The sequence below is a fragment of the Pseudorca crassidens genome, chromosome 10 (genome assembly GCF_039906515.1).
Source record: "Pseudorca crassidens isolate mPseCra1 chromosome 10, mPseCra1.hap1, whole genome shotgun sequence".
In the NCBI taxonomy this organism is placed as follows: domain Eukaryota; kingdom Metazoa; phylum Chordata; class Mammalia; order Artiodactyla; family Delphinidae; genus Pseudorca; species Pseudorca crassidens.
The window spans coordinates 2,021,873-2,035,988 of NC_090305.1; the positions used below are offsets into that span (position 1 = coordinate 2,021,873).

The 14,116-nt window shown below is 43.0% G+C and overlaps 1 protein-coding gene and 1 long non-coding RNA gene across 6 annotated transcripts in view; one reads left to right on the forward strand and one right to left on the reverse strand.

The window, feature by feature from the left end:
• The window catches only part of RIPK1 (receptor interacting serine/threonine kinase 1), a 41,190-nt gene extending 30,633 nt beyond the window's left edge, over positions 1-10,557 (forward strand). For all 5 annotated transcript variants that reach the window (XM_067751868.1, XM_067751865.1, XM_067751867.1 and 2 more), the window contains 5 exons: positions 240-316; positions 4,012-4,102; positions 4,980-5,552; positions 6,772-6,924; positions 8,567-10,557. In XM_067751868.1, the coding sequence (XP_067607969.1) occupies positions 240-316; positions 4,012-4,102; positions 4,980-5,552; positions 6,772-6,924; positions 8,567-8,853 (1,181 nt within the window). In that variant the 3' untranslated portion in view covers positions 8,854-10,557. The remainder of the gene's footprint in view (positions 1-239; positions 317-4,011; positions 4,103-4,979; positions 5,553-6,771; positions 6,925-8,566) is intronic.
• A 918-nt stretch (positions 10,558-11,475) lies between these two features.
• LOC137231499 (uncharacterized) lies at positions 11,476-13,125 on the reverse strand. The gene is made up of 2 exons (XR_010946597.1): positions 12,970-13,125; positions 11,476-12,580 (listed from the first exon to the last, which is right to left on the reverse strand). It is a non-coding gene; the product is annotated as an uncharacterized lncRNA (long non-coding RNA).
• Between the last annotated feature and the right edge of the window lie 991 nt (positions 13,126-14,116).

Genomic DNA, 14,116 nt, shown 5'->3' on the forward strand with positions numbered 1-14,116 from the left:
AAACTGTCTATTATTAGGCAGGAGTCCTGGGTTTCCAGTGATATCCTATCCTTCGTTCTGTCTGTGTAATAGTCTTGTTAGTCTCTTTATGAAAGTCAGTGATTTGGCATTTAAGTTTTTATTTCCCTGCTTTGCCCACAGATTACGGTAAGTAATTCAAAGATAATAGATTGGTAATATTTTAATTTTATTCTAGAAAATACTTAAGAAATTTAAAGTACTATTTTTTTTATATATAGGCATTGAAGAGAAATTTAGGCCTTTTTATTTAAATCAATTAGAAGAACATGTAGAAGAGGATGTGAAGAGTTTAAAGGTAGGTAACATAGCAGCTGCTCAAAATGCTAACATATTGAAGCATATATATTGTCAGTCATGAAAACCAAAGCATTATACTTTATTACTGAGATTTGAGGTAAGCTAGCTTGGTAACCACAAAAAACAAAATAGGCAGTTTTATGCAGATATCATCAAGTTAGCATACCGGACCCGTTCCTCTGTCAAAACTAATGAAATGAGAGAAAAATATATCTACCAATATGAAAACAAAAGCACAACATTACTGGAACAGGATGGAAAGTACCATAGGTGGGTCAGTCATTTTGAGGAATGCTTGAAAGATAAAAAGCCAACAGAATTATTTATATCTGTTGAGACATAAAACAGGAAAAATGTTTTAAAAGGCTGCCCCAAACATGATAATCAAGAAGTCACAGAGGAAGACGTCTCGGGTCAGCGTGTAGAAGAAGTGAGTGGTCACACGGGACGTTGGTAGGCGTCGTCATTTGGGAGCCATGGTTGTGTCAGTTTTAAAAGTTGGCTCCTCCCTCCTCACGTCTTGTGCCAAAGCAGCAGATGGAAGCAGCATGTGCCCAGGGCTGAAGCAGTGAGTTTGGTGCCTGAGATCAGAGAGGTATGTCAGAGACTGTTGCCAACTAACCAACCAAGAGGAACAGAGACCTCCCCTCCTCACACACTCAGGAAACAAGCTGTTATCTTAAGTCTTACAGCAACGTGCTGCTATAATCGTGAAAGGGAGACTGCAGTAAATAAAACAGGCAGGCAGACAGAGATTTTAAGATATACACACACACACACACAGTCAGATAGTCAAGAATTGCCAGGCTGGCCATCATCAAAAAATCTACAAACAATGAATGCTGGAGAGGGTGTGGAGAAAAGGGAAGAACCCTCTTGCACTGCTGGTGGGAATGTAAATTGATACAGCCACTGTGGAGAACAGTACGGAGGTTCCTTAAAAAACTGAAAACAGAACTACCATACAACCCAGCAATCCCACTCCTGGGCATAGACCCTGAGAAAACCATAATTCAAAAAGAGTCATGTACCAAAATGTTCATTGCAGCTCTATTTACAATAGCCAGGACATGGAAGCAACCTAAGTGTCCATCAACAGATGAATGGATAAAGATGATGTGGCGCATATATACAATGGAATATCACTCAGCCATAAAAAAGGAATGAAATAGTGCCTTTTGTAGAGATGTGGATAGACCTAGGGACAGAGTGAAGTAAGTCAGAAAGAGAAAAACAAATACTGTATAATATCGCTTATATGTGGAATCTAGAAAAATGGTACAGATGAACCTAGTTCCAGGATAGGAATAGAGACGTAGACGTAGAGAACAGACGTGGACACAGGGTGGGAAGGGGAGGGTGGGATGAATTGGGAGATCTGGATTGACATATATACACTACCATGTGTAAAATAGATAGCTAGTAGGAACCTGCTGTATAGCACAGGAAGCTCAGCTTGGTGCTCTGCGACGACCTCGATGGTTGGGATGGGGGGTGGGAGGGAGGTCCAAGAGGGAGGGGATATAGGTGTACATATAGCTGATTCACTTCGTTGTACAGCAGAAACTAACACAACATTGTAAAGCAGTTATACTCCAATTAAAGAAAAAAACAAAATTAAAATAACATAAAAATGCCTATGTGTTAAGTAAAAAGCAACATACAAAATGCTACAAACTGTACACATAGTTAATATCCTGTGTCATTCTCCCCTAAATCATTCATATGTTGATTCTGTATATTTTTGATCATCTACCTATGCAGCAGGCACTCTGTTAAGACCATAGTGCAAATATGACCAGGGGAAAAAACTTGTAGGAAATACAAAACGTTAATTTTTTCACTTGAGTAGGTTTCTATTTAAAGATAATCCTATACATTTTCTATATCTTTTATAATGAGTATTATTATTTTTATAAGGGAAGAAGTTTTTTTTTAATTGTAGTAAAATATACATAACATAAAATTTACCATCTTAACCAGTTTTTAAGTATACAATTCAGTGGCATTACGTATACTCACAATGTTGTACCACCACGACCAGTATCCATTTCCATTTGTATTATCCCAAACAGAAGCTCTGTATCCCAAGCAACAGCTCCCCATTCCTTCCTCTCCCCAGCCCCTGGTAACCTCTATTCTAATTTCTGTCTCTATGAATGTGACTATTCTAGGTGCCTCATAGACATGGGATCATACAATTTGTCTTTTTGTGTCTAGCATATTTCACCTAGCATAATGTTTTCAAGGTTCATCCATTTTGTAGCATGTATCAGAACTTCATTCCTTTTTAAGGCTGAATAATATTCCATTGTACGTATACGTCACATTTTGATTATTCATTCATCTTTGATGGATACTTGAGTTGTTTCCACCTTTTGTCTATAATGAATAATGCTGCTATGAACATTGGTATACAAGTGTCTTTTTGAGTCTTCGCTTTTAATTATTTGGGGTATATACCTACGTGTGGAATTGCTGGATTGTATGATAATTATACATTAAACATTTGAGGAACCATCAAACTGTTTTCCATAATATCTACACCATTTTATATTCCCACCATCAACTTACAAGGGTTCCAATTTCTCTACCTTCTCACTAACACTTTTCATTTTCTGGGTTTTGTTTTGTTTTGATAATAGCCATTGTAATGAATGGCAGTTTTGATTTGCATTTCTCTTTGAGTAATGATGTTGAGCATCTTTTCATGTGCTTCTTGGCCATCTGTATGTCTTCTTTGGAGAAATATCTATTCAAGTCCTTTGCCTGTTTTTGAACTGGGTTGCTTCTTTTTTGTTGTTGAATTATAGGAATTCTTTATATAATCTGGATATTCATCCCTTATATTTATGTAATTTATAAAAATTTTTCCCTACTCTGTGGGTTGTCTGTTCTCTCTCTTGATAGTGTCCTTTGATGTACAGAAGGTTTTAATTTTGATGTAGTCCAGTTACCTATTTTGTTGCCTGTGCTTTTGGTGTTATATCCAAGAAATCATTGTCAAATCAATGTCATGAAGCTTTTCTCCTATGTTTTCTTCTTATATAATTTTAGCTCTTAAGCTTAGGTCTTTGATCCATTTGAGGTAATTTTTATATATGTTTGTGTATGTTGAAAGGTAAGGATCTAACTTCATTCTTTCACATGTAGATACCAGTGTTCCCCCACTGAATGGTCGTGGCCCTCTTGTCAAAAATCAATTGGCCAGGGACTTCCCTGGCGGTCCAGTGGTTAAGACTTGGTGTTTCCACTGCAGGGGGCAAGGGTTCCATCTCTGGTTGGGGATCCCGCATGCTGTACGGCAAAAGTAAATAAATAAATAATAAAAAATAAAAATAAAAAATCAATTGGCCATATATGCAAGGGTTTATTTCTGGGTTCATTATATTCCATTGGTCTGTATGTCTTTCCTTAGGCCAATACCACACTGTTTTGATTACTGTAGCTATGTAGTGAGTTTTGAAATCAGGAAGTGTGAGCTCTCCAACTTTGTTCTTTTTTAAGATTGTTTTGGCTATTTAGGGAAAAAAGTTTATTTTCTTAAAGAAGTATTTACTGCTTGTAAGAGCTATGTGAAATTTCTACCTTCTGAAAAATTCGTTCTTCCTTACAACAATTTTCTGGAATTTTTTGGCCAACCCAGTATTTTCTGCTGCTTACTAAAGTATGTCTTTATGTTCTTAATTCTAGAAAGAGTATCTGGGCCAAAATGAAATTGTAAAGAGAATGAAGTCTCTCCAAATTGGTTGCGTAGCAGTGTCTCCAAGCAGGTCAAATTCAGGTAACTTATACTGTGATTGAAAATCTATTCACTTATTTGTTTGTTCATTCACTCACTGTACTGTCTAAAAGGCTATTTACAACTATATGAGAAACAGAAGAAGCTATAAAATATAACAGCTGGCTTAAAGGACTTTCTAATATATTCAGAGTTAAGGTACATATATTTGAAATATTAGGTAACAACATGTTCACCAAAATCATAAAGTATCCTGAACACAAGAGGCCTAATATATCTGATAGGGAGGAAGTGACAGCTCAGGAAAAAGACGGGAACCTATGTGGGAGCAAAGTCCTTGAGAAGGTCAGGGATGACTGGGTCCAGAGTACATGCAGAGAGGTTGGCCTCAGATTCAAGCAGGGATACTTTTTTCATTTAATAGAAGGGAAAGCAGAGTATAGGATATTGAAGCCACTTATCAGCTGTCTGTTCTGAGGCACATCACCTGACTTCTTGTAAGCCCCGTCCATCATTGTAGTAATAAGTGTTCCTACTCTTTATAGGACCTTTAAAGAACAAAAGAATCCACGGAAGTGCTTAGCTCAGAACTGCTGCCATTCTTATTTTCCAGCCCTGCGTCACAACAAGGGGACACCTTCTCTGCTCCAACACAAGTCCTTTTCTTCCTTGGTCATTCCTACAACACCCACTTTTCTGCTGCTTGGTTATAACTTCTCTCGTGCTCTCACACTGCCAGGCAGGGACGGCTGCTTATTACCTGTGTAACTCACAGGAGGAAAAGCACCTGGTAAACGCTTTTTCTTTGTTCTCAGAGTTTTCAGTGTGTTACTCCAAGGTACAGATTCATGACTGTGCTCAGGTTTTTACTCTTAACGTTTCATGAAACTCTTTCTGATGCTGATTCATTTGTTTTCAGCCACAGAACAGCCCAGTTCGCTGCACAGTTCACGGGGATTTGGGCTGGGTCCTGTGGAGGACTCCTGGTTCGCTCCCTCCCCAGAGCAGCAGCAGCAGGAGGAGGAGGACCTCCTGCTGCACAGTAAACTCCAGGAGGAGGCCAACTACCATCTTTATGGCAGCCGCATGGACAGGCATACGGAAGAGCAGCCCAGACAGAATGTGGCTGACAGGAGACAGGAAGAGAGGAGACGGCGGGTCTCCCATGACCCTTTTGCACAGCAGAGACCTTATGAGAATGCTCAGAACCCAGGGCTGAAAGGCCTTGCTTATTCCGGTGCAACCAATCATGGTAGTGCGGTACAGCAACCAGCAGGGCTAACCAGCCAGCCCCAGTTACCACACTGGAGAAATGGATTGTGTACATCACTCGGTTTTGGAGCAAGACCAGTGGATCTGAGAACCGCAGGTCCAGGAGTTTGGGATGGGCCAAATCCAGGCCACATGCCAAGCCTGTATAAAACTCCAGTGCCTGAGACCAACCTACTGGGAAACACACCCACCATTCCATTCAGCTCCTTCCCATCAAGAGGTAAACAGGCCTTTCAGTCACACTGTTCTATTTTGTAACCTTTCCTGAAAGTAAAGCAGCCATTAGCTCTGTTGTAGACTATAAGTGAACAAAGGACAAGCTGTTTGGGGTCTTCAGCCACCAGACACACCTTGCCTTCTCGGAATAAGTCTCCATCAGACCACCTGGCCTAGGCTCTTGGTTTGGGTAGAAGTCAGTGCAGCTGCCCACAAGTGTCAGGCCACAGGTCTTTGCATCTAGTAGGCATCTTCCACTCTAACCCGAATCTCAGTAGCTCCTCTATGTCTGATCTCTGATGTAAGTGAAGGTATCTGCTTGTATTCTTCCGCTTGCTTGCTGTTTTCTGAAGGTAAGAAATAAATCTTGGATATTTTCATTTTTTATCTCATATAGGCCAAAGACTACCACTGGTGATGAAAACCACGTTGTTGGGCAACCATCACCACCATCCACCTCCAGAACTCTTTCTTCTTCCCAAACTGAAACTGTACCCATCAGACAATAACTCCCCATTCTCCTTCCTCCCAGCCCCTGGCAACCACCCTTCTACTTTCTGTCTCTATGAATTTGATGGCTCTAGGGACCTCATATAAGTGGAATCATATGGTGTTTGTCCTTCTGTGACTGGGTTATTCACTGAGCACAATGTCGTCAAGGTCCACCCATGTTACAGCCTGTGTCAGAATTTCCTTCTTTTCTAAGACTGAATAGTATTCCATTGTATGGATGGACCACATTTTGTTTATCCATTCATCCGCTGTTGGACACTTGGGTGCCTTCCACTTTTTGGCAGTTATGAATAATGCTATGAACATGGGTGTATAAATATCTGATTGAGACCCTGCTTTCAGTTCTTTGGGGTATATACCCGGTAGAATTGCTGGATTGTATGGTAATTCTATTTTTAATTTTTTGAGGAACCACCATACTGGTTACCACAGTGGCTGTACCATTTTATATTTCCACCAGCAGTGCATACGGGTTCCAATTGCTCCACAACTTTGCCAACACTTATTATTTTCTATACTTTTGATAGTTGCCATCCTAATGGATGTGAGATGATTCAGCCACCTTTTAAAGAAGAAAATTTCAAAGGGTGGCATAGGATAAATAATTTAACTTAAGCATTTGGAGTAAAACCCTGCCCCTTTACCACATAGTACTTTTTTCTCTTGCTTTCAGTCTAGATGTACTTACCTGTGTGTTTCTCTCTAATCAGATGAGTCTTTAAAATATGGCATATACAACTGTTCTGGCGTTCAGATTGGAAACAATAATTTTATGGAGATTGGCGGAATGAGTCCATTGGTACTGGACAGCACGTACATGAACTTGAAAGAAGACCCAGCTTCTAAGTACCGAGATATCTTTGGTAAGATGCCCTTGAAGGACCCATCTATAGTAACCTTGAACTGTCTTATCTAATATTTCACTAATTATTCTCTGTGAAAGTGCCCTATCTTTCCTCTCTAAAATAGCTCTGTAATTTCCATGTAATTGCTTTGTAACTTATTTATGTTTACTCTGGAGATAATTAGAATATCTAATTCATGGATTTGCTGTGAAAGTTAAACGAGTCAATATGAATAAAGAGCTTAGTACACTGCCTGGCACATTATAAGATATACAAGTGTTAAACACACCATCATCATCATCGCATCAGTATTAGTACCTAGACCTAGCAGCAGTAGCTCCCTCAGGTCCTCGTCCAAAGGGATTCTGTAAAAGGTAGAAGACTATGCCCTCAGCTGCACATGCATAATAAAATAAGAGGGCTTTCTCTTGTGGCGTTCCACCATGCAGCCTCATAACATTAATCCCAAAACGCAACCTGGGAAAAGCAGTCACGAGGCCAAAGCAATGTGATTTAAGAACCCAGCTTTCTAATTAACCCTAGGATGGGCAGTTTTTTTAAATCAAGGGCCAGGTAGTAAATGTTCTAGGCTTCACTGGTCCTGAGGTCTCTGTTGCAGCTACTCAGCTAACACTGTAGTACAGTAGCAGCCACAGACAGTATGTACACGAATGGGCGTTGCTGTGTTCTAATAAAACGGTTTACAAAAACAAGCAGCGGGCTGGATTTGGCCCATGGGCCATAGTTTGACAATCCCCGGTCTAACCCATTTGAAGGCTAGTCTTTAAAATCTAGAGCCGAAGTTCCTAATTTTGGGGGTGCCAGGGGTACCTTTGAGAATCTGATGAAACCCAGCGTCCCTCTCCTGGCGAAGCGTTGACAGAATTTTGGACGCCCGACGTCCAGTGGTGATGGCAGAAGCTGCACTGTGGGGAGTTGGGGAAAATGAGGTATCTTTTTTCTCATATTCAGCTTACTGAGGTCGGACGAGGATCAAGAAATTGGGTTTGTTTGTGGTGTTTTGGTGGTTTTATACTTTTATTTTGCTTCATTTTATTATTTTTACGAAGGCCTGAGAGGAAGGAACAAGTAGAAAGAGAGAGGTTATGGCTGTAGGAGGAAAGAGGACAGCACTTGGGGTAGGGGAGGGATAAGTCCAAAAACACCTCATCCATTAAAAGACAAGGGAAGGCAGTGTAATGAAACCAGTTCGCAGCCGGTGGTCTCAGTTTCCTTGATTAAGTAAGAGGAAAGCAAACTTGGGTTAAGGGTATCCTGAGTTGAATGACCTTAACTCTGGCCAGATGTAAGTGGAAAATGCCCAAAAGGAACAAAAATGGTGTCTTCCCCCTTTACATCAGGAACGTGTGATATAAACAAGGGCTGTGGCTCAGGTTGTACACAACAGCCTAGTAAGCAGGGGGGTTTCGCTCTCTAAGCCTCGGGCTGTGCCTCAGACCTGCGCCTCCCGGGGCGGGGGGAGAGGTTCCTCCACATGGGCTGGCAGACAGGTAAAGTATCAACCGATGAGCCCACAACCATAGCATGAAGAAGTTATCTTTTTCACCGTCTCCTCGGACTCTTCACTTTATACAGGTCTTTGAAGCTAGACGTTCAAATGGCCATAGCTTGATGCCTTCTTCTCTTTTCTATTTGGCAGATAATACCACTAGTCTGACTGATAAACACCTGGACCCAGTCAGAGAAAATCTGGGCAGGCAGTGGAAAGACTGTGCCCGTAAGCTGGGCTTCTCCCAATCTCAGATTGATGAAATTGACCACGACTATGAGCGAGATGGACTCAAAGAAAAGGTTTACCAGATGCTCCAAAAGTGGCTGATGAGGGAAGGCAGCAAGGGGGCCACCGTGGGAAAGCTGGCCTTTGCGCTCTACCAGTGTTCCAGGCTAGACCTGCTGAACCACCTGACACACAGCAGCCAGAACTAAGCCCACAGGGGCTCCTGCAGCAGGAGGCCCTCTCCTCACTCGGTGAGCGCACCGAAAGCCTGCTGCCTCAGAAGGTTCAGAATTCTTTCCTCACTGATACGGGTTCTGTGCGTAAAAATCATTTCCTGCCTTTCATAGCTGGAGGATGGGAAAAGAAATCTACAGCAAACAACCCACTACACAGGAAGACCTATTCATGGCCAAGGTCCAATCAAAACAGAAGCCTAATAGCGTTTTGAAAGGGAGAGAGATTCAAGGGAGATCATTTTCTTTCAGATTATTCCATAACCTTCAGTGATGCTGTTCATTCAGTTTCTTGACGTTTTGCTTGAGCAAGGAAAAAAAAATCAATATTTTAGAATATAAACTAAATCAGCTTTCTAATTCTGCACTGTCTTCTCTACATAGGCTCCCGTTGTAACCGAAGCACCGTAAAATGCTGCATTCTCGTCAAATGGGATTTTTTTCTATCACAACCACAGTTCATTCCAAAATTATAGGGTCTCTTAACTTCAGGATCAAATTCTGTGTCAGTCACTACAGGCTTCAGGAGTTATATGCTATCTTCACTCTGTAAATTCACGGAAGCGATTTTAAGGAGTACAGACAAGGGGGGAAAAATAGAGAACAAAAATAGGAGACTTTCCCAGGCTGTCATTGCACGGAATTGCTACTAATTCTGACGAGTACAAAGGTTCTTTCCTAGCATTCTGACACTTCAGGTACTTTTCCAACCTGCGTGCCCTGAAGAGGGAGCAGGTGTGCTGGGAGTATTGATCGCTTCACCCCTGGCTACGACTGGAGCCTCAGGGCAGATCAGTGTTGAGCAGCTTCCTCAGTTTATCCCAGGGTACTGTAGAAATAATTTCATTTCTTTCTGTGAGCTAGGCTGTAAAAGGACAGGTTCCGAGTCTGCTAGCTGTGCCTGTAGCACTCAACCTTTCAAAGCCCGCCTGAAACCAAGAAGGAGTGAAGGCACTCGAGGGCTAGGAGACTGACGTGACCAGGCCACCCAGCGTCACCGCCCGCCCTTTGCTCGGCAGAGCAGGTGTGCCACTGTGCTCAGCCCTCCCGGGAGGGAGGCGCACAGGGTGCGGTAAGGCCATCTGGCTGCCAGAACAGGTCCTGGTGTTTGGTGGGTTCATAACAGTGCCGTTGGTTCTGATTCTAAATCTCCTCCAGTCAGTGGTGCTGTAAAGCAGAATTTCTTCACCTTGGCACTATTGGCATCTTGGGCCACGTAGCTCTTCGTTGTGGAGGGCTGCCCGTGCATCGCAGGGCTTTTGGAGGCAACCCTGGCCTCTCCCTGTGAGATGCCAGTAGTGCTTTTCTCCCCCTCCTCCCATCTCTAGTTGTGACAAACAGCAACGTCTCTGGACATTTCCAGATGTTCCCTGGAGGGGCAAAACTGCCCTAGTTGAAGACAGCACTGCTATAAAGTAGTGAACCTGTTTTCCTATCCACACATATCCAGGCTCACTACTTGGTTGCCACGCAGCATTGGATCACATGGCCCAAAAGGAAAACTGGAGGGGCAGACAGTCCCAGGCTTGCTAGAGGGGGCTGGATGATTTCTTTTCTAAATGCATCCCTTGTGCCTCTCTTCTAAATTCCAAAGAGGTTGCATGATCAATGTTCAGAGGCAAAAAGCGTAAGATATCTTTAGTGGACTTTTTAAAATAAAATTTTGTACCTCAAATGTAAGCCATGTGTTTGTATAAGTGAAACAGTTTGAGATTCTCCACTGTGACTTTACCACATGGGTTGGCATTTCCTTTTCACCCCTGCTATTGGCAGGAGAGAGGAAGCTGCTGATAGAAGAGGAGCTTCTTGACGTTGCATTTTGACTTTCAAGATGAAAAACGCACTGATCCGAGAGCCTGCGGCACTGCCGTCCTTCACACCTGGCTCAGAGGCCCTTCCTTCAGCCTCCACGCTCTAAAAACTGGGCTGAAAAGGGCCAAATTTATACCTGAGGAGTTTCAATACAAGGCCCAAGCACCACAAAAACACTAGTCTTGGGCAGAAACCAATTAAATGAGACGACATAGACTACAACTTGAGAAATAAGACTATCCATCTTGGCTCCGAAAAAGGTATTCAGACCCTAAGGTTGACACTGCTAAATAAGACCCGCTTCCAGGTCACGCATCGTGCTAAGGAGAGTCTCCACTTGATGCTGTGGTCATGACCTTTGCTTTGGGTCCATAATATGAAGTTAGATCTTCAGCAACAAGGAGTTATTTCTCACAAAACATTTTAAATAGTATTTTGATGTACATTTTAATGTGTGGTGTTTATTTTTTTAAGTTTTTCTGATTACAGTAGTCATGTAAATAAAAATAGGTATTTATATGGTCAAGGTTTTAGAAGCATCTGATTACAAGGAAATCACTGAAGGATTAGTTCTGTGGTATAATCCAGGTACAGGGTTCTGAAATCAAGCAGGCTTAAATTCCCCTCTGCCGCTCTGGCTGTGTACCTGGGGCCTGCTTCCTAACTTCTCTTAGCCTCAGTTTCCTCATCTATAAATAGGGCAATAGTACATAAGGTTGATGTGAGGATTAAAAGAATGCATCACAAGGTGCCTGGCACAAAAATAGTAGTTATTTTTTAAATTAATTTTTATTGGAGTATAGTTGATTTACAATGTTGTGTTAGTTTCAGGTGTGCAGCAAAGTGAATCAGTTATACATATACATACATCCACTCTTTTTAAGATTCTTTTCCCATATAGGCCATTATAGAGTATTGAGTAGAGTTCCCTGTGCTATACAGCAGGTCCTTATTAGTTATCTGTTTTACATATAGTAGTGTATATATGTCAATCCCAATCTCCCGATTTATCCTCCCCGCCATTTCCCCCCAGTAACCATAAGATTGTTTTCTACATCTGTGACTCTAACGAAGAGTTATTTTTTAAACTGCACAGTAGTGTTACGTACACAGAGCTACTTCCCAAGTGTGTACTTAAAAATCGTGACACCAATAGGCTAAACCTCAGCACTACCATTTTTGCTGACCAGTAGGATAACTAGTGTTAAAATTGTACAATTATTTTTAACCCTGATATTTCTGACGAGATCCCAATCAACATTTCAGGAAAACATAAGAAAATGTCGACCCCACCCAAGATTCTGAACGTCAAACAATAGTAGCTGGAATATTACATATTTCTCTTTCTTTCTATGCAGGAAATTGATGTGATAGCTTTATGTTGAAAGAACATAAATATTTTAGCATAACCCATATTTAAGCCAAACCTGCCTTTACTGCTCAAGAAACTCCAATGGGCCAGTGAGGACACTGCAGGTAACAGAACTTTGCATGGCTGTAACACGTAGAAGCACTGTGCCTACAGGACTATCACAGTGGAAGGGTGTCTGGGAGGAGAAATAACGTAACGTGCAAGGAAGCGGTTGGAATCTCCAATCCCAGCCAAGGCTAAGCAGCAGCCACGAATGTGCCAGGTATTTTCAGTTCAGGTAGGGCAGGAGAGTAGCCAGAATTAAAGGGTAGTTGTTTCTTTCCCTACTGAATCTTCGATTGCAGATAATGTTTATAACCTTTAAAGCTTGAATTGGTCTGAAGAGGAAAAAAAATTCAATAGTGGTGAAATACACATAAAATTTGCCATCTTAACCATCTTTATGTGCACAGCCTGTAACCTGCTGAGATCCCGGGCCTGGTGCTCTGCCCACCGAGGCCCCCTCCAGCCGCGCGGGTCCTGAGGGAGTGGGAGGGAGGGAAGGGGGAGCACAAGTAAAGGCCTGACCTCCGACCCGGCACCCCTGGGGGCGGCTGGGGGAGGGGAGGAGTTCCTACACCCAGCGGGACCCACCCACGGTTAGGGGTCCAGCAGCGAAGACAGCGAAGACGGGGGAGACATGGGGAGATGATGGGGGGACACGAAGGAACGGGAGGGAACGCGGCCAGCGCTTTCCCTGTTCACTTAGGCCCCAGGGAGCCTGTTGGGCTCCCGGGCCTAATCCTCTGCCTTCGGAGCCTCCCTCCTGCCCCGCAGAGCCAAGGGCCCCCCCCAACCTCTACACTTCGAAACCCCATCCAAAGTGCTGTGCCTAAACCCCACCCACACACCCTCACCCAGGGCCTTACCTCCAAACCCCGGAACTCCGCCCTCCAGAGGCCCTCCCTTCCACAAGCTGCCTCTCCCCTTCTGCGCAGGTCCTAAGCAGAAGCCCTGCCCCACGCTTGAACATCGCCCCGCCTAGGCCCCACCCCACGCTCAAACGGCACCGCCCCCACAGCCGCCTAGGTCCCGCCCCACCTTAAACCCCGCCCCTGCCTAAGTTCCACCCCACCACCTAAACTCCACCCCCATAGCCAAGGCTTTGTTTTCTTTTTCATTTTTCCTCTTTTCGATTGGAGTTCGGTTTTACCGTGTTGATTCATTGTTGTTAATTCTTTTATATTTTTCCTAATACTTTTATTTTTCTAATTTTATTTTATTCTTTATACTTCATTATTGTTCTCTCCTTTTGGCTTGTTCCCCACCCCCCATTTTCTTTCTTTTTTCTGTTGTGGCTTCATTTTACCTTGTTGTGGTAGCTTCAATTATAGCTTTATTTTTCCTAATATATATATTTTTAAATTTTATTTATTTTTATTTTTGGCTGCATTGGGTCTTTGTTGCTGCACATGGGCTTTCTCTAGTTGTGGCAAGCAGGGGCTACTCTTCATTGTGCTGTGCGGGCCTCTCATTGCGGTGGTTCTCTTGTTGCAGAGCATGGGCTCTAGGCACGTGGGCTTCAGTAGTTGTGCCTTGCGGGCTCTAGAAAACAGGCTCAGTAGTTGTGGCACATGGTCTCAGTAGTTGTGGCTCACAGGCTCTAGAGCACAGGCTCAGTAGTTGTGTCTTACGGGCTTAGTTGCTCCACAGCATGTGGGATCGTCCCAGACCAGGGCTCGAACCCACGTCCCCTGCATTGGCAGGTGGATTCTTAACCACTGCGCCACCAGGGAAGCCCCCCTAATATATTTTTTTATCTTTCTAATTCTATTTTGTTTTTTATTCTTTGACATTGTACTGCTCCTTTTTTCTTTCTTTTCTTTTTTTTTTTTTTTAACCGCACCATGAAACTTGCAGGATCTTGATTCCCAGGCTGGAGGTTGGGCCCAACCTCCTGTGGTGGGAGCTCCAAGTCCAAACTGCTGGACTAACAGAGAACCTCAGGGAATATTAATCAGAGTGAGACCTGCCGGAGGTCCTCATCTCAGCACCAAGACCCGGCTCTATCCAACT